The sequence below is a fragment of the Dermacentor silvarum genome, chromosome 4 (assembly GCF_013339745.2).
Source record: "Dermacentor silvarum isolate Dsil-2018 chromosome 4, BIME_Dsil_1.4, whole genome shotgun sequence".
Classification (NCBI taxonomy): Eukaryota; Metazoa; Arthropoda; class Arachnida; order Ixodida; family Ixodidae; genus Dermacentor; species Dermacentor silvarum.
Genome location: NC_051157.2, coordinates 98,457,974 through 98,482,074, shown reverse-complemented (window position 1 = coordinate 98,482,074; position 24,101 = coordinate 98,457,974). Strand labels below are relative to the sequence as shown.

At 41.4% G+C, this 24,101-nt stretch overlaps 1 protein-coding gene across 3 annotated transcripts in view; it reads left to right on the top strand.

Annotated features, from left to right (window-relative positions):
• LOC119450425 (myelin regulatory factor-like protein) overlaps positions 1–24,101 on the top strand; it is a 127,491-nt gene that overhangs the window by 82,828 nt on the left and 20,562 nt on the right. For 2 of the 3 annotated variants that reach the window (XM_037713867.2, XM_037713866.2), the window contains exons 6-20: positions 1,605–1,774; positions 3,462–3,506; positions 4,246–4,364; positions 7,275–7,506; positions 7,973–8,171; positions 9,852–9,928; positions 11,534–11,735; positions 11,992–12,072; positions 12,600–12,719; positions 14,961–15,179; positions 16,975–17,141; positions 18,127–18,249; positions 19,785–19,868; positions 21,556–21,677; positions 23,444–23,604. In XM_037713867.2, the coding sequence (XP_037569795.1) occupies positions 1,605–1,774; positions 3,462–3,506; positions 4,246–4,364; positions 7,275–7,506; positions 7,973–8,171; positions 9,852–9,928; positions 11,534–11,735; positions 11,992–12,072; positions 12,600–12,719; positions 14,961–15,179; positions 16,975–17,141; positions 18,127–18,249; positions 19,785–19,868; positions 21,556–21,677; positions 23,444–23,604 (2,121 nt within the window). The remainder of the gene's footprint in view (positions 1–1,604; positions 1,775–3,461; positions 3,507–4,245; positions 4,365–7,274; positions 7,507–7,972; positions 8,172–9,851; positions 9,929–11,533; positions 11,736–11,991; positions 12,073–12,599; positions 12,720–14,960; positions 15,180–16,974; positions 17,142–18,126; positions 18,250–19,784; positions 19,869–21,555; positions 21,678–23,443; positions 23,605–24,101) is intronic. The other variant, XM_037713868.2, reaches the window with a different exon arrangement.

The following is a 24,101-nucleotide window of genomic DNA, read 5'->3' as shown; positions in this document are numbered from 1 at the left end:
GCAAGTAGAGACCACATGGCCCAGTTGGACACATTTGCACTGGGAACTGCCTCACTCAGCATAAATTCGTTTCTTTAAATCATGCACATGCCATGCATGACAACGACAGAAAAATCACAACGGCATGAAGATGACTTTATGACAACGATGCAACGACAACAATGGAATGGCGACACTAGAAGCACTACAGCAAAATGAAGATGATGGAGCACCCACGACAACATGACAACAATGCAAATATGACAATGACGATGTCATGACAACCATGGGATGATGACATTGGTGTGACGATGGCGTAAAGATGGCATGATGCAGTTGCTAGAATGATGAGGATGGTATGATGACACTATGACAACGGCATGGCGATAGAAATTGTGCAGCTGCGATAATGACAATGGTATGACAACAAAACGGTGACGTTGCTAAAATGGCATAATGACAACAGCATCACCAAAAAGGTATGACAATTCTGTAATGGCAACAACTGTATGACAATGTTGACAATAATACGACCACGACGGCATGACAACAGTACAATAATGACAATGGCAGGACGACGATAAAATAACGATGACAATTGGTTGGCAATGCTAAAAGTGAAGACAAAGGTATGATGATGGCATAACATGATGCCGATGTTGTAATGTTGCCGATAAGACAATGATGGCGTGACAACGATGGTGTGATGGAGGGAACCACGAAGCTGGAATGATGATGATGCTATGATGACTATAGGATGACGATGGTATGACAATGCTGAGATGATGGCAACTGTATGATGATGACGGTGTATCGATGACAGGATGACGAAGGTGGAGTGACTACTACGGCATGACGAAAAAGGCATGATGACTATAAGACGACGATAGGGGAGTCACTTTCTCAATGGATGATGACAAAGAACTGATGACAAAAGATAGACGACGGCATCTTAGTGTTCGAGCGCATATCTGCGCTTACCTACATCACCTGGCCTTGATTCACACTACAACTGGTGTTTGTTTGAACTATGCCCGGTAATGGTCCATCTTTCAAGACTGCAACCATGAGCCAGCAAGGATGACAATGGTATGACGACGACGACATGATGACGACATTACTTTCAGTATGACCCATGCATTCAACAATAACTATTCGGTAAGAACTATTTGGCAAGACAGCAGCCACCAACAGCAGCGAGAAAGTCAAAGGAAGAGGCACAGAAAGCTTCGCTTTAATATGTATTTATGCATGGATGTATGCACTGCATGCACGAAATATAATTGTGTTTCATGCAGCTCTGCCTGCTACCTTGTCATGTCACAACTGTATATCATGCTATTACAGTTTCACAATCAATTATGAACTTACGTAATCTTGTATACAAGCACTATAACCAGTATAGTCTGTTCCTGGATGCAAATAAAAGTTTGACTAATGAATTGATAGATTTATCATATTTGGTGTTTGTGTGTGTCATATGTAAGCTCTAACTTGGTCAACAAGCTCGTTACTTTATTATTGAAGATTGGTGCTTAGACATGCACACTGCAGAGTCAGAAGTTACTGTGGTAACATTTTTCCTGACCATCCCACATGTGCTTCCCACTCTCCTGACTTGGTAGCAGGCCCCTGGAGGCTTCCAGACCAGGGACCCAACTGGGGCTGCTGGTGGTCACGGTTTGCACCTCCTGCCTGGTAATCTTGCCAATGACAGTGAGCAGCAACAGCAACAGTTACTCAGCATGCTCAGCATGCCTCCTCAACAGTCATCCGTTGTACCACTCTACAGAAGGTGCGATCCTGCATACCGCTGTTACCTATATTGTTCACACTCCACCTGTACAGTTTGGTCCGATATGAAAAGGAGCGTGTTGGGATTGAAGCAATATTATTGCAGAAGTGTCAGCATGCTGGCAGCACTTATTATATTCAGTGCAGCTGTTGAAGAAAAGCCACTGTTAATAATAAACCTTCCAGCTAAGACATTTTGTAGTCTTGGGCCCATACCAATAGTTCCCTTTCATATTGCTCCCAAGTATGCAGGCTTTGTAACTACCATCTCTCAGCGCACAGGAGCAGTGCATTCCCAAGTGTGAGTGCGCAGTAGGTCAGAGGATGCTGGTTCAAGGCTGCCTGATTCTGAGTGTGCATTTCCATACAGCCTGGCTATTGCCATCCACAGCCCCTCATTCTATACTATCTTGTCCACATTGCTGAAGTAACACTTGCCATACAGAACAGCTTACATATCTATTACAGGCTCTTTCAGTGGTGGTTTGAAGGACAGATAAAGAAAATGTGCTTACCAGTGGCCATGGGAATCTAACCTGTGTCACAGGACAATAAGCTAGGTCACACAGAAAACTTTTTTTTTTTTTTCTGTGGTGAAGGAAAGTCGCACTACAACAAAATGTAGAAACATTCCTGTAGAGGTAGTATTAAGGAGCGTTATGCAGAAAGCTAGGTAGTTAAATTATTCTTTTAAAATTGCATGTGCATCAGTCTTATCATGACCAGAGGCTTGGTGTGCTGTAAAGGACGTAACAACGAAATCCCAGCAGTGATGCTACATTTAAAAGACTGCACCTGCTTTCTGTAACATCATAGTCATTCACACCATCTGATTAAGGCTAGTTAATTGTCTGTCATATATAGCACAGTCAGTTTCACTTGCAATAAGTGGAGATTGGTGCTTGTCAACTTAGCCAAGTTGCTTCTAAAGTTTTGTCACTTGTGGAGAGTCTTTGGCCTTGTTGCTGTTCGAGCTTTCTTCATTTATATAATGGCAATTTGGCATACGTATTCTCAAATTCATTAGTTATTTCATTCTTTTGTGCGGCCATACTAAGTGGCCTTTACTGGAGCAATAATTTAAATTTGTAGCTGCAAATGACAAGAGGAAACCAAAAGCTTCTATCAATATTTGCTTAGCGCTCAACAAAGCACGATTGGTTCAACAATCAACACAGCTAGTTTTTGAGTACCTTTTTTCAATGTCTTGTTAAATATTTAGTGCATTTCCCAAAGCAAGTGTGAAAGTACAATACACAAAGTCTATCTTTAACTCAAGGAAACTAGACACTACACAGATTCATGGAATGAGCTATTTAGATTGTCTCTGGCCATTTTTTTTTCTCTTCAGTTCTTCTTGTCTCATCTATCGTGCCACATGAACAATACCGACGTAATGGCAGTGTGGTGTTGTGCTGGGGGCAGAGATGAAAGCCAGAATGAATGGATCATGAAAGTAATTGATAAAGAAAGTATAGTAGCTTGTAATGCTTCTTTCGTTTGTTTGTCTTTTGCCTAGATTTCGTAATTATTCTGTTATTGTTCATTTTTATAACCCCTTGTCACTGACATATGCACATGCTGCTCTGCTATCAATGTCTCTGGAATCTCAGTAGTGCATGGTATGCTGTAGTGTGGAGTTAGTTGGTGAAATAGAAGGGACCAAGAAGCTTCCCTTTGTGTTTCAGGTTCCTCCAACAGCAGGCACACCTTCAAGATCTGGAGGACTTGGGGTGAGTACATCAAGTTTTACTATACTCTCAGGTAACTTCTGTGAAAGTGAATCACACGTATCATGCCCCCATGCACAGTTGCTAAGCAAAGGCATACAACCAGGTGCAGACTCAAGTGCCCATGCAAAGGGCGTGCAACTAGGTATGGATGAGTGCACCAGTCTATTTCATGGCATATATCGGTAATTGATAGCCTGAAACTGACACTTGTCTCAGGGTTTTTTGCTAAATAGACATGATGTCATAACTGCCTAGTTTGAATGTCACAGTATACACCCAGAAGTAAAGTAATAATTTAAAAGATTATTTGTAGAGCATTGTTAATTAGCTAACTGGTAACTCCAGTTTGTTGAGCAAGTAATGTTTGTCTCTTAAATATTCCATATGATGAGGTGGAATCGCGTTCCATGATTTATCACAGCAGAACTTTAAAATATTCACATCAGAACAAATATATTACACTAGCATTATTCTAACTTATTTTTCTTCTTCGTATTTTTTTTCTTCTCTCTCTCTTCTTCTTCTTGCTATTCCAGCAACTTCCTGTGATAATCTCTAATGGAATTTAGGTTATCAGTGGTGCACAATTATAATTGTTATGCTGCTTTTGATTAGAACACTGAAACTATTGCAGGGTGTCCTACAAGTAATCCTGAAGTGTGTAGCCCTTCTATTTGCCTACTTTTGTTCTTAAACTAAACAGTACTTGACATTTTCGTCTTCTTGCTCTTTCTACCAGCCGAGATGATTTCATGCGTGAAGAGATTCCCGACTGCTCTGGTAGCTCAAATCCTAAGCGAAGACGACTGTCGGATGCGAGTCAATCCAATGGCCTCGTGCAAGTGAAACAGGAACCAGGTACTGCACTGCTTTTCTGATGTTCTACTGTAGGGGTTTCTATGTGCTGTGAAAAAAAACTAGCAAAAAAACACTAATTTGTGAGCTTACAGTTCCAGATGGCACTAAGCAAGGAAAATATAGAAAAAGGAAGAATTATGTTAGGCTTGTACTTTGTAACGAATCTTTTCATTTTCCCTTCCTTTTGCCTTTCATGACTGGCTCAAATCAAGCTGCATCCATACTATTATGGGCATTGGCTGGTCAGCGGCCGGTGCCAATATGCGAGTATGATAAGAAGCTATTACAACCAGCGGAAAAGATTCCTTACAATATATGACCTTTAGTTCCTCTATCAGAGGAATTAGTCATAACATGAATAAGAAAGGAGAACTCTGTAATTGGAAAACAAAAATTGACTCTTTTTTTTTTCTCCCAATATTTCCACAGGATAAAGCTGGAGAATGGTTGAAAGAGTGATTTCCGTCGAAGTCTGATAGCCCTAGCTGTTGCACGGGATATTTCCTTTTTTTTTATTGAAGCCAATTGGCATTGAGCATTTCAAGCATTATCAAAGCATGAGAGCAAAGCACGTTCAAAGTCAAGCATTGACTTTAAGCACACTTGAAAGTGCCCTTATTATTTGGTGTCTGCCTTTCATATCTCTTTAACCTGTTCATTCCAATGCATTCAGAATGAATGCCTTTTCTAAGAAATGACCTCTATAACAAAGGGCAAAAATATAAGCTAGCTAGTTTTCTATCTTTTACATTTATCATGAGCATCGCTACAGTGAAGAACTATACAAAAAAATTTTACTTGCTTGACGAAATAAGCTTTGTCAACCTTATCACATATTAGTATCTACATTGATCCTGTAATAAATCACCACCACATTTCCTTGGTCATAATTTTACGTTGCAATGCACAACTGCAGTTCCCACCTAAGCAAGAAGGTGAGAAGTCACTCGTGCTAGCCACATTTAACTTTCACTTCTTGACACATCGCAGCGGCTTGGTAGCTATGACTTTTTGCTGCTGAGAACGTGGTCTTTGATACGAGTTCCAGTTGCGGCGGCTGCATTTCAGCAACAGCACAATGCAAAAAGCTTGTCTACTGAGTGTTTGGTTCACATTAAATTGTCCCAGGTGACAAGAGTCGGAGCCCTCCAATAGTGTCTCCCGCAGCGTTGTGTTGCTTTGGGAACTTATCCATAATTTCAGAAGCTTAACCTGAGAGTCGTTGGTCGGTAGCCTTGACTGTAAATATTCAACCGTAATATTGGCAGTAGTGAATTAGGCTGACCCGCATGGCATGTCTTGCACATGAGCCGTAGGCATGTGTGTCGGTCAAGTGGCATTCTTGATGCTGGGCCATGTGTTATCACATCAGCAATGGCATCTAGCAGAGGCATAAAACAATAGCACGAAATGTACGTGTCGAAGCACACCTGCCAATCAACCTTCTATGTCATGCATGGGTCATTGCAATTAACCAATCCGATGCCACAGCTAAGCTGCCATTTTCTTTAATTTACAGGCCACTGCCTTTGTTTTAGCTTTAGCATGGCAGCAAAAGCAGCAAATATATAAATGTGATCACTTTTATGTGCAGTTTAAACGATAACCATTTGTGAATTTTGGGGGGCAGAAAACATCATTTCATTACTGTGGCTTATTCTTTTAAAGGGACACTAAAGGAAAATACTAAGTCGACGTGGACTATTTAAATACCTTTCCATAAACCTCAAAACGCTTGTCTCGTGCAAAGAAAAGACTTAGTTTACGAAAAAATTGGATCTGAAGGGTCCAAATACCTTTATTGCAATTCAAGTCACCCGCCACGCCAACCGAGGAGTGGTGACGTTGCATACGCAATTTTCTGCCGTTGGTGAGTGTAACGGCGCCCGACAGATGGCGGTACGGTGCGCCGCTGCAACTGATTTTGGTAAAGTGGCGTAGACCGTTCGGGCATTCCACGACGTCGCATGCAAGTGGAATTCTCTGCTACTTACAGTTAGTGCGAGGTTCGCGAGCCAGAAAAACAAGCGCAACACTACACGATAACAGAAAAACTGAAACGCGAAAGTGTGGGCGGCGCAGAGTCGAGCGAACGCGAAACCTTTTAACCGCCCGTGTTGTTGACAACGGTGTAATGTCAGTTAGTTCTTTTTTGTAAAAGTGTAATAGAACTGGTGAAGTAGTATTTTATTTCTTCTTATAATACAGTACAATGATGTTTTATAACGAGTGGTTCAGTACTAGTGACAGAATTTAAATGAGGAGTGCCTTCGTCATCGGGCGAGTACTTGAATGTCCCGGGGGAGTTGCTAATCATGTCCTGCATTTACCTTAATTTCTCTATTACTAAGGCTCTGCTCGCGATAATATTGACGCTTTAGAGATACTCGTGCACTAATGCATCACTTTAGCTTGACTTAGTATTTGCCTTTAGTGTCCCTTTAATAATAGTTACTGCTGTGGTCTCTGGAAGTCATGGTGGCACAGCATATTGCAGCTGTTCCGATGGATTACACTATGCTTACATTCATTGCATGCACATGTTGCACATGCAGTGGCATGGTGTGCACAGCTTAAGGCATGTATTTTACTTGCAAAACATACCCTGGGGGCAGGCTGAAAGTGAAGTCTTCAGGTGAAGATAAATGGATTTTTTTAACACGCATCTTCAGAACCTGCTTTGAATAATGTGTAGTTTAGTCCAGCACAAATATTTTGCCTTATTGAGGGCTTCAACACATGCGACATGTGTAGACCTGTCAGGTCCCCTACCATGGTACTGTACCTCTTCAGGTGTGGTGATGCATAAGGCCAGTCACAAAATGTATCAACAAATTTATAACGTTCTCTATTCGTGTTTAAATGGCCCTGCTCGCATTTTGTCCATGATGGTAAATTCCATACATGCAGCTGGGCCTGCAGTTACAGCAGCGGCATCATCAGCAGCAACAGCAGCCGCGGCATCCGATGGTGCAGCACCTTCACTGTCCCTCGTGGATGATGAGTGCAGCTATGATGCTGCTGCAGGCGGTAGTTCGCTCGACGGGAGTGGCTTCGCAGACTCCAATGTGCCCTGCATTAGCTTCCAAAACTTCCAGGAGCACACGTGGCTCCCACTCCATGACAGGACTCTCCAACCACTGTGAGTATATGAGCACGAATACATCCGCTGTATTTTTCTCATAGCAGCTAATGCTATGTAGAAATTGTGCAATGCTGTACCGCCTTCATGGTCGGCACGTATAGCCCTTTTTCATGACTGGGAAGCGTATACAAGTAGATCACACATCACATTCTATATTGTCATGTATAATCAGAGAAAGACATGTATTCACTATGTGCCTCAACTGCACAGCCACAGACATGCTAAATATGTATGTGCATATATGTATGTGCATGCATGCATGCATACACACACACACACACACACACACACACACACACACACACACACACACACACACAAATACTAAATATGTATGTACATGCATAAACACACATGTACACACACACGCATGCACGCACATACGTATGCCTTTGATATTTAAATGTCCCCGTCCCCTCACTGTCATGCACACAATGGTACATGGTGTGTGTACCACTCGCAGGCAGCAAGTTGTGTTTCGAGCCGATGCTGACAAGGGCTTCAACTTCAGTGCTGCAGATGAGGCGCATGTTTGCCAGAAGAAAAACCACTTCCAGGTCACTGTGCACGTGCAAGCTTTCGGGGATCCTGCCTATGTCAAGGTCCCCGATGGACGTCTGCAAAAGATTGATGCCTTCTACCTGCATTTCTTTGGTGTCAAGGTATAGACATCTTCCAATTTTGCATACAGAGACACTGCAATGTCACTAGCGCATTGCAGCGTACTTAAGCATGTAATGACCGGCTACCTGATTGGGCAGTGTCAGCTGTTCATTCCAGTGAAATCACTGCACTAAATACTGCAGTGATCTTGGCTGGTATTGACAAAGCTTCTCTTACGTAAGAGCATTTCCTTATTGGCCAGATCTGAGGCATGCCACTAATTATAACAATATAACTATAGTGTGATAACGAGACAATTGCTGCATTGATGGATAGTTGGAGATGGCACTACCATAACAAAAGCTTTGAAATGCAAGCTCTATTCTTTATAGAGCTTTTCTCATTGTGATAAGAAAGCTTAGTTTTCTTTTTTCTTGCACATTTTGGTGCGTTTGATGCATAGTAGATCAATAAGTACAGGAAAAAAATACTGTGTTCAAGCAGCTTAGAGTGTGGTTGGAAGTACTAGGCTCCATATGCTTTAGCAGTGGTAGGCAGCAGTCATGCCATTGCCTGTTGTCAACACCGCCATGTCTCTCTGGCATCATGGAGTAAAATAGGTCTAAAGGCCAGGGTGTACTGGAATTTTATTACACACATAGAATAACACCTTGTAAAACCATGGCTGATGGGAGAGAAGGAAAAACACACTAATGGGCATTGAGACTTTAACCGAAACTACAGTGTGTGCCTGTTTACCTTGAAAACTTGGGATCAAACACGAGAAATGAAGCACTTACAAGAGCTCCTATTTCACGCAGGGTATGTGAGAGAATCCTGTTATTTCTTTTCACTGCCACATGGGCTTATTGTGAAGAATGGAACGCTCTTCCAGCAAATATTTTCTTATTGAATGCTGCAAGCAGTTTCAAACATGCCTTGAATGTAATGTTACTGAACTGCCAATGAAAACCAATGACTGTTGGAATCTGAGACTGATTGGTTTATTAATCTGGGCCATGATAGGAGCCAGTAGAGCTTTCACTGTTCCAGAGTGCCAGCTTCGAACCAACTAACCTTTTGCAAGACGCTTTTCCCACAGTAAATGAAGCCCGATTTTTCAACATTTTACGCTGTTGTTGAACATTGCAGCCATATTTCTCCAGATAGAGTACGGGTGCATGAGCACATTACTGCTTCTATGCCAGTCACATACAGCACACTTGAAGCTTTCATGCTTGAAAAGAAAAAAAAGTTAAATGCGCTGTTAATGAAGCAATCATCTCTGTGCTGCTAGTAGTATGCTGTAAGGTCTTACTGGTATTCGTTCCACCTTTTATAAGGAGCCTGCCTTGACTTACAGGTAGCCAAACAGAGGGACCTGCATCGTAACCACTGCACCACCACTTTTTACTTTACACTGTGCTGAATAACTTGTCACTTTGCTTTTTTGTTGATGCAATAAGCTGGAACGCAAGGTTACAGGAGTGGCAACGAGCAGCACCGTGGTTGACATTCTCTGGACTGATTTACAGCAAATATATTTGCGAACATTTACATTGCTGTAAGGGACTTGATCCTGAGTGTCATTTTATACTAGCCAGATATAAGCAAGAAATGTTCCATGTTGAACATTACTGGCGTTTAATTAAAATTTTGCTGAAGCTCAGGGTTGAGACTTTGTGTGAGAATTGCAATAAAGCTAATTCGTGTGTCTCAAATGTGCCCCGGTCATGCAGAGGGAGTCACCATCGCAGACCATCAAGGTGGAACAGTCACAAGCTGATCGCACCAAAAAGCCTTTCTATCCTCTTCCGTGAGTAAATATGATAGCAGAGATAATTATATCATTGCAGAAATGTATCACCAATAGTTATCAACTTCGTTCATAGGTGTGTCATAAATTTTAAATGTATTTGATGATGTTTTGCATTGTCTTACTTTTAGGGTCTGGATTCTTTCTTATGTTGGACTAAATCTGTGCTTATCAAGAAAATGTTTACTTTTTATTTATTCAAAAGAATCTATCCCATATACATATACATATAATCCCATATACGTATACAATAATATGTTACCTCTAATTTTGTGCTTTTATGTATAACACACTGCTGCCATGTGTTTATGAGCAAGTTTAGCAGGATTACTTAAAGTAGGCTATAACTGCTATGAAAATTACTATATTTGGCCAGGTTGGCACAGCTCATAAATTCTAGGAACATGGAATTAACAAAAAAAATTGAATTAGCTGTTTAATTAAGCATTTTACAGGATATATTACAACATCGAGGACTGAATAATTTTGAAATTTGGTATTTACTTACATAATAAACACTCTTTTATTTTTCTAGAAACTGGTGAGTGCATTCTTTAGGTGGTGTAAAATTTCTGGCTAGCAATTCAGAATGCCAAACGCAGATAGAACAATGTGGTAAGGCCAACTTATCATGCACCTGCACCATCCTAATTGATTCATGGTTTAAGAGCATCAAACCCCAAGTTGCATAATATGCGAGATGTTGGCAAGAGGAGGGCACAAGTGGCCAGCATGGCTCAATGTGGCGTGGAGTGGCACCGAATCATATGCACCTAGATTACAAGATTGGCTACACAATACTGAACCCATATGAGCATACAAGGGTTTGATAAATGCGGGTCAAGTCATCTGTCATGTGCCACGTAAGTTGATTTATCTACAGGAACCTTAGTATGACTCACCCATGCGAGGGAGGAAAATTATACTCTGTTGTCAATATGTGCTTCTCGAGATCCTCAGAGGCTATGGTTTAGCCTCCCCTCTCCTCTCTTAATAATCCAGCTCTTTGATTCGCTAAAGTGTGGTGGTGTTGTTCGGTGTTGGCATTTTTGTTGGTGTGCTGAAGAAAGGGAATCTGTAGCCGCTGAAAATCAATGGTCTCTCTCAAAGTAAACGCTTGACTTCCACAGAAGCAGGGGAGCCATCAACTCTCGATGGCGTCTCAGGTTGTCTCCCTCCTAAGCACTGACCGAGCGCAGTGCTGATGTCACGGCAGTGTCAAGTCACGCACCACCAGTATTTCAAAGCATGTGCTCATTTGCGAGAATTGCCCAAAATTGGTTAGCCAGGGATAACCATATTTGTCAACTTGTTTTTGTCTGTGTTACAGTCGGATTTTTCTGTTACAGTTCCTTAAGCAAAAAATTAAACATTTTTTTAAACTGCAACCTTCATTAAGCTTGTACCTATGCTCACCTACCCCTATAATACAGCAGCTCAAGTGTAGTTTGTGTAGCTGCTATCTCTATCTTTTTTCTCTTATATTTACTCATGAACATATAGTTTATATAGTACTAAGAATTAGCATGAAGCAATGTAGTTTTATTCTAAATTCTTCTAGATGAAAACTTCATAATAACAGTGGTACTGTTGGCACTACTGCAGGGTCGACTTGAGCAATAACCAGGCTGTGAAGCGCACAATAGGGAGGCTGCACTTCAGCGAAACAACATCCAACAACATGCGCAAGAAGGGAAAGCCAAACCCAGACCAGCGCTATTTCTACCTGGTGGTCAGCTTATGTGCCCACTGTGGTGATGCCGTCTACACCATCGCGGCGCAGTCCTCTCAAAAAATCATTGTGCGAGTAAGTTCACTTTCACTGACTGCTGATGTTATGAACTACAGCCAACGCTTTTATTTATGGTGGTTCTTACAGTTACAGCCATGTTCGCAGTGTCTGGTTTGACTTCTTTATGTATGTGTATCGCAGAAACCATTCCAACCTAGACAGCATTAGTCCGAGTCAAATGCTTCTTGTGTTTAAGTTACCAGTTTTTCTGCTTGTTGAATCTTGTGCAATGATGAATGGCAAAATATGTTGTCAACCAAACACATTGCAGGCCTCCAACCCTGGCCAGTTTGAAAGTGACATGGAGTTAACCTGGCAAAAGGGATCGACGCACGACGCCATCTACCATATGGTAGGTGCTTTAAGCTTTCAGTTATGCAACAGTACATTTGCAGCTGGTCTCGTGGGAATATCTTGTCCGTCTGTAACACAACATTGGCAAAGATCCTAGGTGCATGCCCTCACCCTTCATCAACCCAGAAAGCTATGCATGTTCTAATGGCTTTCACTAAAATCAACGCACCTGAAAAGACATTTCTTGACACCTCATGTTTACTAATGTGCACATGAACTCTCTTTCTGCTTTTGCCTTCTCCTTCTTTCCTTCAATACCTCATGCTCTTACCCCTGTGTAGAGTAGCCAACCGGACGTCTGTCTGGTTAACCTTTCTGCCTTTCCTTGTTTTCTCTCTCCCTCACACTTAAGTACTCAAGGTGAAACACCAACGTAAACAATAGTACAGACTAGCTGAGTTGCAATGCAGAATTACTTAATTATAAGTTTAACCTTGTGGAGAAAAGTTTGTACAGAGTCACGCTACTATTTGACATCGTTCCCATTACAGAGTGACTGCATGTATGAATGTTCCCTTGTTGCAGGGCCCTGTAGGAATAAACACAGAAAGAACTGATGAGAAGCTGGTTGTTAATGGAAATATATTGCTGTCAGGCCATCTCATTCAGCCATCCGATGAACGGGCAAAGTCAGATGTTGTTGAGGTAAGGTGTGCATGTGTTTCCTGTGCTCTGGTTGTGTTCTCGCATTTTGCTGCCATTCTTTTGCCATGAGAGGCTAAGCATACCGCATATATGATCATATTATGTAGCAGTGGATTAACACTAATTCTTGCTGTCTGAAATGTTCAATTTTCTTGCGTTGTGCACTATACAAGGGGCCATCTATAGATTTACGGTAGCAGACATATGAGGAAACGGCAAGCGCTAAGTTCTTAGAGAATATTTCATTCAAAAATAGACTGAGGCTGAGGATAAGCTGACGTTTAATGGTAGTAATATAGCTGCTTGCAAATAACGTCCAATTGCTGCATATTCATATTGCTTGCATTACCGTATTTTCCGGTGTATAAGTCCCGTTTCTTTTCTGCATTTTTTGGCGGTGTGTCTTATAAAACGGTGCCTTAATAACGTTTTTTTTTTTCCCCCCTGGGAAAACTGCTGTCAAAATTGGAGTGGTTGCTATGGCCACGCGAAGCGCGCTGGGTTGACTTCCTCTGGCAGTTGCTACGGGTTGCGTGTGTGCTATGAGGTACTGGGTTCGTCTTGTGATCGAGTTGCCGAGCACCATGCGAGAAGGACAGAGTAGCAATGAAAGCGGCCGCAGACCGACCGCGTGTCGACCGATCCCAAAGTTGTTGCATCTGCGGATCGCTTTCAAGATACAGTGCGCCCCGCTGCGCAAACTACGCAGTTACTACCATAGTACAAGCCACCGCCTACGCGCCCCCTCACCCCTCCCTTCCGCGCTGCCTTCCCACTTTCCTCCCTTGTGTGCGATTCGGATCACCGTTGCACACTTTCACTCGCACATACAGCATATGGCACACGGGAACAATGTTAGCGCTCTTGGACTTTATATGGAACGTTGCGGCGACCACGACAGCAGAAATGCACTTGGAGTGTCTATATCATTGCTATCATAATTATATAGGAATGGCACCCATACACTTGCGCGTGACCCGCGTTCATGAAGTGAGATGTCACTGTAATTTTTTTTATATCGCTTACCCTATGAACTGGTGCATCTTATACACTGGTGCATCTTATACACTGGTGCGACTTATATACATTCTTCTTTTTTTTTTCGGGAAAACTGCTGTTCTGAGGGGGGTGCGACCTATACAAAGGTGCGATTTATAGACCAGAAAATAGGGTATGTTATGCTGAGGTTTTATTTGTTTTTGTACAGTTGCTTTCAGACGTAAAGCACTAGAGCAAGGCAGTGAGGAAGATATTTTGTGCACATGTACCATCCCCATAAACTGAAACTTGAACAGGAAATAACTGATCAGAACGCCTGTTCCACATAATTACATGGAAGTGCGGCTTGTAATAACCCTGTAGCCAGTTTCTTAAATTAGCATGGATTAGCCTTAAAGTGTATGTCTTGCAGTTGGAATTAAGCCAAGTGTTGCAGGTGAAGCTGGAAGCGGAACAACACATTGAAGTAGTTTTGGAATTGTTCGTGTTTGAATTTGTGCTCATAGTACATGTCATCATCTCAATCTAATCCACCGTCTTTTTCCAAGTTGTCCGCCAGTATTACGTGAAAATTGTTTTTACACGAGATCCACATTTTCTAACCGTTTGCTGCCACCCATACATACTAACACACAGTTGAATTCAGCCGAAAAAAAACGCAGTTTGAGATACCTTCATTCTGGCTGGAGTTCATACTTCACTCGGTGCAATATTGTATAACATTCCATTAAGTACATTGGAATGCTTGCCTTTCGTGGCTGATTAATTGAATCTTCAAGGCACAGATCTCTAAACATGGATGTCTGTAGTACCTTACAGGCTTTAAACAGGGCATTGAATAGGTGAGGGAGGGTGAGGGTGAGGTTACGGTTGGAAAAAAGATATAGTATGTCTATTAGGAGCACCAAAACAACCTCTCTGTAACAAGAACACATGGGAAGAAGCGAGCTCATTTCCAGTACAAAGAAGCGCAGTTATTCCAATTAAGATATTAGACAATCTTTAAAAACACAACATATATGATGTAAAACAATGTACTATATTTTAAAACTATATACCACTAGATACATGCACAAATAAACATTTAGGTGTAGCAGTACAAATATTACTTGAAGAAGAGCCATAATGAAAACACTGTGATTAAAAAGATCATGTAAAATCTTGACATTGCATGGCAGTGCTTATGTAGTATTCACTGTATTTGTCATGCCAGTGTTTCACACAATTTCATTTTGCTTCCAGCTTGACACCAGAGAACAGCTCAAGAATGTGGCAAACATGCGCATCTATCGCTACCGCTACATACCTGAGTATGTGGAGCATGCAGGCCTTAAAGAAGTGTCGGACACCGGTGTGTTGGCTCAGGAAGTGCAGCAGATTCTTCCTGATGCCGTGCGTGACGGTGGTGATGTGCTGCTCGGCAACGGTGACTGTATCGAGGGCTTCCTGGTCGTCAACAAGGTTAGGAATTGTTGCTTGCCTCTACTCTCTTGGATGCTACTGTCAAGACGTGCTGTTATGCGCTTGGGGGGGTTCATGTAAAAGATAGCAGTTGTGCTCAGTTCAAAACCAGTTGTAATGCCTACCCTCATAGTAATAAACATGCCTTGACTTAAAGGTTCTCCTCACGTTTGCTGAGTCGAGGGCACTCCACACTGAACTGAAGTCTACTGCACATCAGCGACACAGCTTTCTTGGCTCGCTGATGCAACCCATAGCTTGTGCTGCACTGTGCAAAGTTAGTTAGGTTAGGTTAGGCCATAGACATTGTGTTAGCAAAAGGAACACATGGATAAGTATAAATAGGATGATAGGACACCATTTGAAAGCCTTGTGTGTATCCTGATGTCATCTCTTCGTTGGTCTGTGTGTTTTTGCACTAGTGTAACATTTAATATTTAATTAACCTGCTGAGGGGGCATTGGGAGGTATTGGGAAACATTTTGTGCCTGCCCTCATCGTTTCTCAATGTATCGTGAACCAGAAATTAAATAATTAACAATCATGCTACCTTTTTCACCTGAACAAAGTAATTTTGCATCAATTCAATTTTTCAAAGCATGACATGTCACATATGTACTCCGGCAACCTCTATGAAAAAAAAAATTATTCCTAAATCAGCATGCACAGTGCCTCGTTGTGCCATCGTTAGTCCAGCCTCTGGTTGGCAGGATTGCAGGTCCACAGTGAAAAAAAGGAGTCTGAAATCTGCCAAAAGTAGCAAAAGAAGTCCCAACTTGATATGAAGGTTTATCAGAAAGCTGAAGTTACAGTCAGGATGTAACAAAATGCGATTTTCCTAACAGCAGCAGAATGGCCCTTGCTTTTGTTTTTGTAGTAGAGCAAAAATGCACAACCCAGTGACAACAATGACGTCCTATAAATATCCTGTGAATATCCACTGCTAGGACATGGATGTCCTACAGATGTTGCAGATAAACATATACATTACCCCAGTAAAATTTAGTGCAGCACCAGAGAATGAAGGGCACTAATAGATGAGGTAAACTTCGCAGAAGCCCTGCGATAGGATTAGAAGCCATTTGTACTCCTTCTTGCCAAATTTCTAAAGTGTAGTGAAAGCTATACAGGTTGCATCTGCCAAGCAAGAATGACAACTGGCTATATGCTGCAGAAAAGGAAGTGTTTGTTCACTGTGTGCATGCTGCTAACCCTTCTCTGATTATTTCATTTAGCTAGCATTGAGCTTGGTGGAAGTGCAGTCATAAACAGCGACAAGCTTTTATTCTGGTTCCCACTCCTGGTTGACGGGCTTTACCTCGAGCTTTCACTGCTTAATGTTGTTGGGACAGAGTACAGTCAAACCTTGTTATAATGAAGTCACGTCCAACACAAAAGTACCTTCATTATATCTGTTATTCGTTATAAGCATACATGTTGATATTGGCAAAAAAGCAGAAATTTTATATTTACATTGTTATAGCCAATAAGTGTTAAAATCCACGTTTGTAATCTCAAGGTTTGACTGTATAAAGTTTTGGTCTTCCAGTGGCAGCTGGCTCCCATTTCTACAGGGCATCACTGTTTTTACTGAGCTCTTTCCGCTTTGTGCCATCATATACCAGGGACGGTGTACTGTCATGTCTAGTGTCATGTACTATGGTATTTGTTGGTTATAAGATACTAAACAGCAGATTGGTTATGTAACTAGTAGTCCTGCTTTTCTCTTGCAGTTAAGTGGCAGATGCCTCAGTAGCACAGCAATCTTGTCCTCAATGTTTTCTCTATTTCACAGGAGCGCATTTTCATGGAAAATGTTGGGGCTGTCAAGGAACTCTGCAAGGTGACCGACAGCCTCGGGACTCGAATTGATGAGCTGGAAAAGATGAACCGTGCGCTCAACAAAATTAAACGGGTTGACAGCGTCAGGTCCTGTTCCAGCAGTAATAGCACAGTTATCAGGTGAGTTTTAAAAGAAAAAGCAGTTGCGAACCATCTCCCAAAGAGTTTCAGTTTGAAGGCTTGGACTTTTTGTAATCTAGGCAGTGCACACACAAACTTATCAGTGTATTTTGACTGGAAAAAGAAGTACAGAGAACAAAAGCTCTAAGCATATTTATGGCCACAATACTGTTTCATCTCGTGATGTTTTGTTTATTTTGTATTGCAGCCATTACACAATTATTTCTATGGTGTCTGGATCCTGAGCCTTAGGCTAGTTGGGCTTTAGTTCATTAACTTACAAAATTATAAATCTTTATGCCCATAGGTCCTGCATAAAACAGGCTTTTGAGAAACAACTTCTCATCAATATTAATTATTCAGCCTGTCTTTCTCTAATAACATTGAAAGGGAGTACTGGCATTACATTTTCAACTAGTCATTATATTGCATTAAATAAAAGATCCAGCCCCTCTAAACCTTTAAAAAATACTGGAAAGCACCAGAACACCCTAAATAATTTACTGTGGTACTTGTGTCCATGAACCAGTTGCGGTATCGGTATCTAGAAGGTGGGTGCATCATCACATCTCAAGGCACTGTCTCGTTTCGTTCTTGTTATCACTGCAGCTGCCACATACAAGCACAGCTTGATGAAATTCTAGCAGCACTCTTGCTAATGTTTTGTTATAAACAATGCCATTATACCTAGTCTTAATATTACATGACGTCAGCAAATTTCGCTCTGTGTCGTGACATCACAATAATGCCGATGACACCCAGTCCGGCATTTCGAGACTACTTTATCAAATCGAAATCATCCATAAATGTTTCCAAACCTTCCTCAATGTGATCATTTTACGTGCAGGGAGCTTGTGTTAAGAGTTCATGCAACTTCAAAAATATGTGTCAGTAGTCCATTGACTGACTGATGCTTTGTAGTGGTGTTATCGTATTGTTGAATTACCTTTAAAATACTATTTTGATCATTCTCTTTTGCGGACAGTCGCAGTTCCTTCCCCTCAAGGAGAAATGCATTGAGGGGCAAGAAGAAACAGGAAAAGCCCTTCTGCAGCAACAAACTTGTCCAAGGGACTATAACTATTCTCATACTTGTCATGGCATTCTGGTGAGTGGCAAACCCCTGGTCGAGTCATCTTAAGCTCTCCAGTCATGACTTCTCCTTGTTATTAGGAAAAGTCACGATGATCGCACCTTCATATCTTCAAGCAATTAGGAATTCACACTTTCCAGGAAAACTTTTTAACTATATAACACTACAAATTTATAATTTATCGCTATGCAATTTCTACATCGTGCTCATGCACGCAAGCTGTTGAGCAAATTGTAGTCTTAATTCATACTCAAGCAGGGCTCTGCAAATTGGTTATTCAAACATCATGTTCTTTTCACTGAATAGTTTGTAGCACTTTCGTATAGGCAGAGGAATTTTTCGCTGGGATACGAGCTAAGGCACGAGGAAATGATCAGAACCATTAAGTTGATCAGAACCATTATGTTACTTTCCCCAACCCTTTCCTAATGCTAATTAAACAAGCTACACCTCTATATGAAAATGCCATGACTGAAGGGATTGAGCTATTGTCTTAAGTTATCTTAGCTTCTTGCGATCTCTGCATGTTCCTCTGTTAACAAATCATCCGATCATTTGATTTAGCTTTGTACAAGAATGAAACACCAGAAATAATAGCCAACTTAAAATGCTTTATCACATATTAATAATAAAAAATATGCGAGCCCCATTTCTGAAGGGTGTGTGTGCATATTTTTGTAAACATTCTTTGGTGTATTTAATGCAATGTTTTAACCAGCATTCCATACTTCCCTAGCGAAGGTGTTCACAAATGGCATAGTTTGCAAGGTGTCCAAGAATCTAATACCATGTGCCCTGTTATTAGTTACAGTTTGTATTAGTAGCTGCTTGCATGCCATAATATGTTTGTATTTACTTACTGCTTTTTGTTGTGTCTTAATTGGTGCTTATTTGGTGTGGAACAACTCTTTGAGAGACTTACTAGTTAAGAAATGAAATTTTTCGTGTGTGTGAACCAAAACGTTCCATTATAAAACAGCGTTGTATGTAGCTGAAATGCAAATAATAATGTTAGCCTAGTCACTAAACCTTGAATCATTTAATACTTTTCATCATTTGTCATATCTGCCATTCTTAATGTGTCCAAGCAGGCTCTTGATGCCTTTGGTGTAGTTGAATTAATTGTTAAATCCTGTGTGAAGATAAGCTTGTTGTCTACCAAGTTCTGGGGTGCGATCTTGTATGCGTTCCAAAATGGAACGGAGGCGGTCCGTTCCATCGAGCCGCACACGATTGGTCAATTTGATCATCATGGTTCAAATTAACCAATCGTGTGCGGCTTACGGTTCAAATTGACCAATCATGTGCAGCTCGATGGAACGGACCGCCTCCGTTCCATTTTGGAACGCGTACAAGATTGCACCCCTGAAGTTGAGTTTAATCTTGTGTGTATATTTTCAGTGCATGCACTATCTAACATTAACCTGTTGAAACCTACGCCATTATCATTCTGTGGCAGCGTGTCAATTACATCCTTATTCTGTTGGCCTTTGCCTATTCTTGGTTATGTTTGAAGCCTTAAACAAGTCTCTGCTATTCACCTTTTTCAGCCTAGCTGCCATGGCATCATTGTACATTCTCGAATGGCAGCGAAGGAATGATCTGGTAGCGAGTAGTTCAATCAATCGTCATGTGTAAGTACTTCAGTATTATGCATTATTTCTATAGCCACGTAGACACTCAATGTCATTGTCACAGGAATGCAGAGTTGCACAATGTTTAGTTGCTGGTCTTCTTGCTACACTCATAGGTGTAATATATTATGCTTTACTATGTTTATATTACATCATATAAACAAGTTATCTGGCAAATCAGTTCTGTGGAAGCCCACAAGGTGGGGAGAAGTTCATGAAAATAAAAAATTGTCAGAGCACGAAGCTACAACGGCTATGACTGTAGCTTCATGATACAGTCGGTTGGATTACCGATTTTTCCCTTTCATAAACATATTATCCTACAAGGCAGTCATAAAGTGTCCACAATTTTATATCTGCATAATAGAGACAGAGACTTCTTAAACATTTATGTTTGCCTGTGGCTCAGATTATTCATGCCGTGACTATACGGCACTGTGCCTGTTCACAAGCTCCCTACAAAACAGAGTCTGGTATTTTTCTTTTTAGTAAACAGTCAACATCATGAGTAATAAAACATGTTTTAATATATTTTACCGCTTTTTAGTATTTTTTGGCTTCAACTATAGTATTTTTCAAACTTTAATGTTAGCAGGTTTACATTTGGTTCCTTATATGGTCACAGAAGAGTGTGAGCTTGTTTCCGTGCATTAATACTGTTAATATTTCTTTGACACTTATGACGAAGTGTACCTACACTGTTCAGTCACATATTTCATCTCTGCATGAGCACAGTGGATCTAGTTGATTTCCAAAGGCAATACATACAAGAAAAACCATCACCTTCAGCTTCATAGTATCACAACAGTGCCCCACAGACATGTACTTGCTGCACTTTAAAGAGGCCTTGCAACAATTTTTTTAAAGCTCCAGTGGTTTTCCCAGCGCATGAGAGGCATACGTGAAGAAACTGATGAAAATTGGTGCATGTATGCAGGTGGAAGTTGCTGTCAAACTGATATCAAGCCATGAGGTTGATGATTCCCGTTAATTGTATCACTTGGTCTATCGAAGCACAAGAAAAAAAAATGCTAAAGCTAAAAGAACCAAATTAAGGAACAACAAGATCCCTTTTATTGGTGCACTTACTGCAAGTAAATGTGGTGTTTTGAAGTACTCATGCAGTTTTCCTCACAGTAGGAACCGTTAAGGCAGTCAATGACTTAGAGACATTACAAAACTAACTTTTAGGAGCCGAATATCATGAGCAAGCATATCGAGTAATGTTGAAAGACCTGTGAGAGACTCTATGGTCACAACCTGTACAATCAAATGATGAAGAAGTTTAGTTGTATAATGGACCCAATTGGTATGTCCAGCGCAATTCTCACTACCATGAATAGGTACAGCCACTCTGTGCACTGTTGCCATAACGTGAGTGACTGATTGTACAATTTGTTACTAGCACCAATTGCTATCTAGATTTTTTTTTATATTATAGACTGTGAATTTGACCATGCAGATTGTGTGCCATGTGTGGACAAGATAACAAAAAGCTTTTAATTTTATCCAAATTGACCATTGCAGAGCCTACATCGAGTTTAGACTCTGAAAATTATGGTACATGCTTCACATAGTTTCCAGTGCCTTTTATATTTATATCTGCACATGCGAGCACATTATGTCACTGTGGGTGTTTTTGCATGCACTGGTAAACTATGCTCATGTTTCTTGTGTAAACTTTTAGATTGCCTGTAAACAGCAGCAGCCAAGCGGAACAGGGTACAAAAGGGCACAGCAACTCTGTTGACAATGCCACTAAGTACAAGGACCCAGCAGACTCAACCAAACTTCATCACGATGAAAATGGTAAGGCCATATGTGCGCAAAGATGGTCTCTTTCGATTTACATAAGGTTTAAAGTTTCGACAAGTTCAGACCTTATGCAGTGCAGAAGATTTCCAGATCACGAAATTGGGCTTTCAATTAAAGAGCTTAAAAATTCTTATTGTTAACAGTAATATGTGCTATGACAACATCTACTTGACTTGTTCTTTTATTACCTGAAGGAAACAGTGATGCAGCAAAGAACAAGAACGCCTCTGATTCATTCATGGTTTTGATTCATTTCTTAACAATTAACCTCTTTGGTTTGGTGAGACAGAGGTGCTATTTTGCTGATGACAAAAGCAAGGTCTGTGGTGTGTAAGCAAATTTTGGCTGCCATCTCTATTGCATGAGCTGTACATTAAGCATCGAAGTGCACTCGTACTTACAACAAAAGTGCACGAGAGATCTGGCAACTTTGTTTCTGTCAATTTTCTCTGTCGCCCCTCCCCCTCGGTTCCATGAAGAGCAAATTTATCACCTTGGACGAGCTTATTAACTAAAGGCAAACAACAAAACGTAAGTTGTGCAGTTACTTTCACTCCTTGAAACTGCAGGGTTAGCATCGATATGTGAAAGTTCTGAACAAGAACAGAATGTCCACATTGTGTTGGCAGGGAGGTCACTATGATGAACTTGGCGCATTTTTTATGTGGCCCACGAACCACCACTTGGTCTGTGGACATGTGACAAGACTTGAAGCCCTAAATTTGATGACATGGCTCACAGAGCCATGTCATCATACCTGAAATCTTGGGTGACACCTGTTGAGGCATGGAGGGCACAGACCAGCACACTAAGGCCTTGGCCAAATGTCCTGGGAAGGCAGCGCTTGCATGTTCAATCTTACTTTCTATAACCTGTCTACACAGTCTGATTCTTATCAGCCATATCTTCTTGCTCCTTACATGCTGCCATGTTTCTTGTCACAAGCTCTTCTTCTTTTATAGCAATAGCAATTATATGGACACTCCAGGTGAATCTCCGTCGTTGCTGTGACGTTCCATACAAAGTCCAAGTGCGATAACATCGTTGCCGCGTGCCGTATGCTGTAGGTACGAGTGTAAGCTTGTGAGGGTGAGCCAGAAGTATGGTGGTTTGATGTGGTGGTGTCTTCTCGTGCTCGCAAGGGAGGAAGGCTGGGCAGGTCCTGCATCTCCTCTTCTACTCCAGCTGCGGCGGCTGAGCACGGCCATGCGTGTCCTATCTCGGAGGCAATCTGCGCTAGGCTCGAAGGCTAGTCGACCGGATATGGCTTTATATGTGCTGTGTTCTCATGCGTCTAGTTCACATTGACGCAAGTGGCAACACGAAGGGGAATTCGCTTGCCATGCTGCCACTCTTCATCATGCTGCGATTCTGACAGAGAGTGTTCGTGGTCATCGAGTGAGATGTGTTCATGGTTGCCTGTGCGCGCGTGATAACAAGTTTGTTAATTTAGCTAGTAAGCGAATGTTTACAGCAATTTATGAAGCTATCAAAACGACTAAGCTTAGTTCGTGTAGCTGTCTAATAATTTGCTATCGCTATCAATGCTTTACCTGCTGGGCAAAACTGTGACTTTTTCTCTTTTGCTCTGGCTTGCTCATTCTGCAGATTTGTCTTCTTCCTCCTCTTTGTTCTTCAAATGACGTCTTCTGCTAGTATTTTTCTTTGTCACTCATGAGAGTGTAAAGCATTCATTTTGGTCTTAGATCACATCCACAACAAGTCACATTTGCTTCGCACATGTTCATTTCTCTCATCAGAGTCCAAACTGCCACCCACCACAAGACGGAAAGGAACAGACACAAGCAGTGCAGTGCCCATACCTTCCAATGCTGCTGGCTCAGCAACACGATGGACGCAGCCGTCAACCACACCTATGCCTCCCTTGGCCACAACTTCTGTGCCCATCCTGCAGCCCAAGGTAAGGCATGCCTGTTCTCCACGTTTTTTGGAAGTGGAAGCAACGAAGAACTGAAATGTCTCACAGTGAATATAGAGAACTGCTGCTTTCTCCTAATTTCGAACAAAATATTTTTTCTGAAGGTTGAAGGTAATGGTAAACAGCTGGAGTACATCTCAAACATTTAAAAAGCTCAGCTTTGACATTAGGCATGTTTTGCCAAAATTCGAAAGCATTGGAACAGTGTTGTGAGCTTGTGCTGCTTTCTTTTTGACCACATGAAAGGAACACTAAATGCAGACACTAAGTCAAACTAAAATGATAGCTTAGTGCTCAGAAGTGTCGAAATCCTTTAGTGAGACTGCAGCTTTGACGAGAAAACAATGTAACCAGAGAACAGGAATGGATCTGCCATAGCAAAAAATATGGAATGAGCGCTGCTAAAATCTTATTTACTGTTTTTAAGAGGAAGCTTTAACTTGGGCCCAACTTCGATATGGCCTATTCAAATACATATA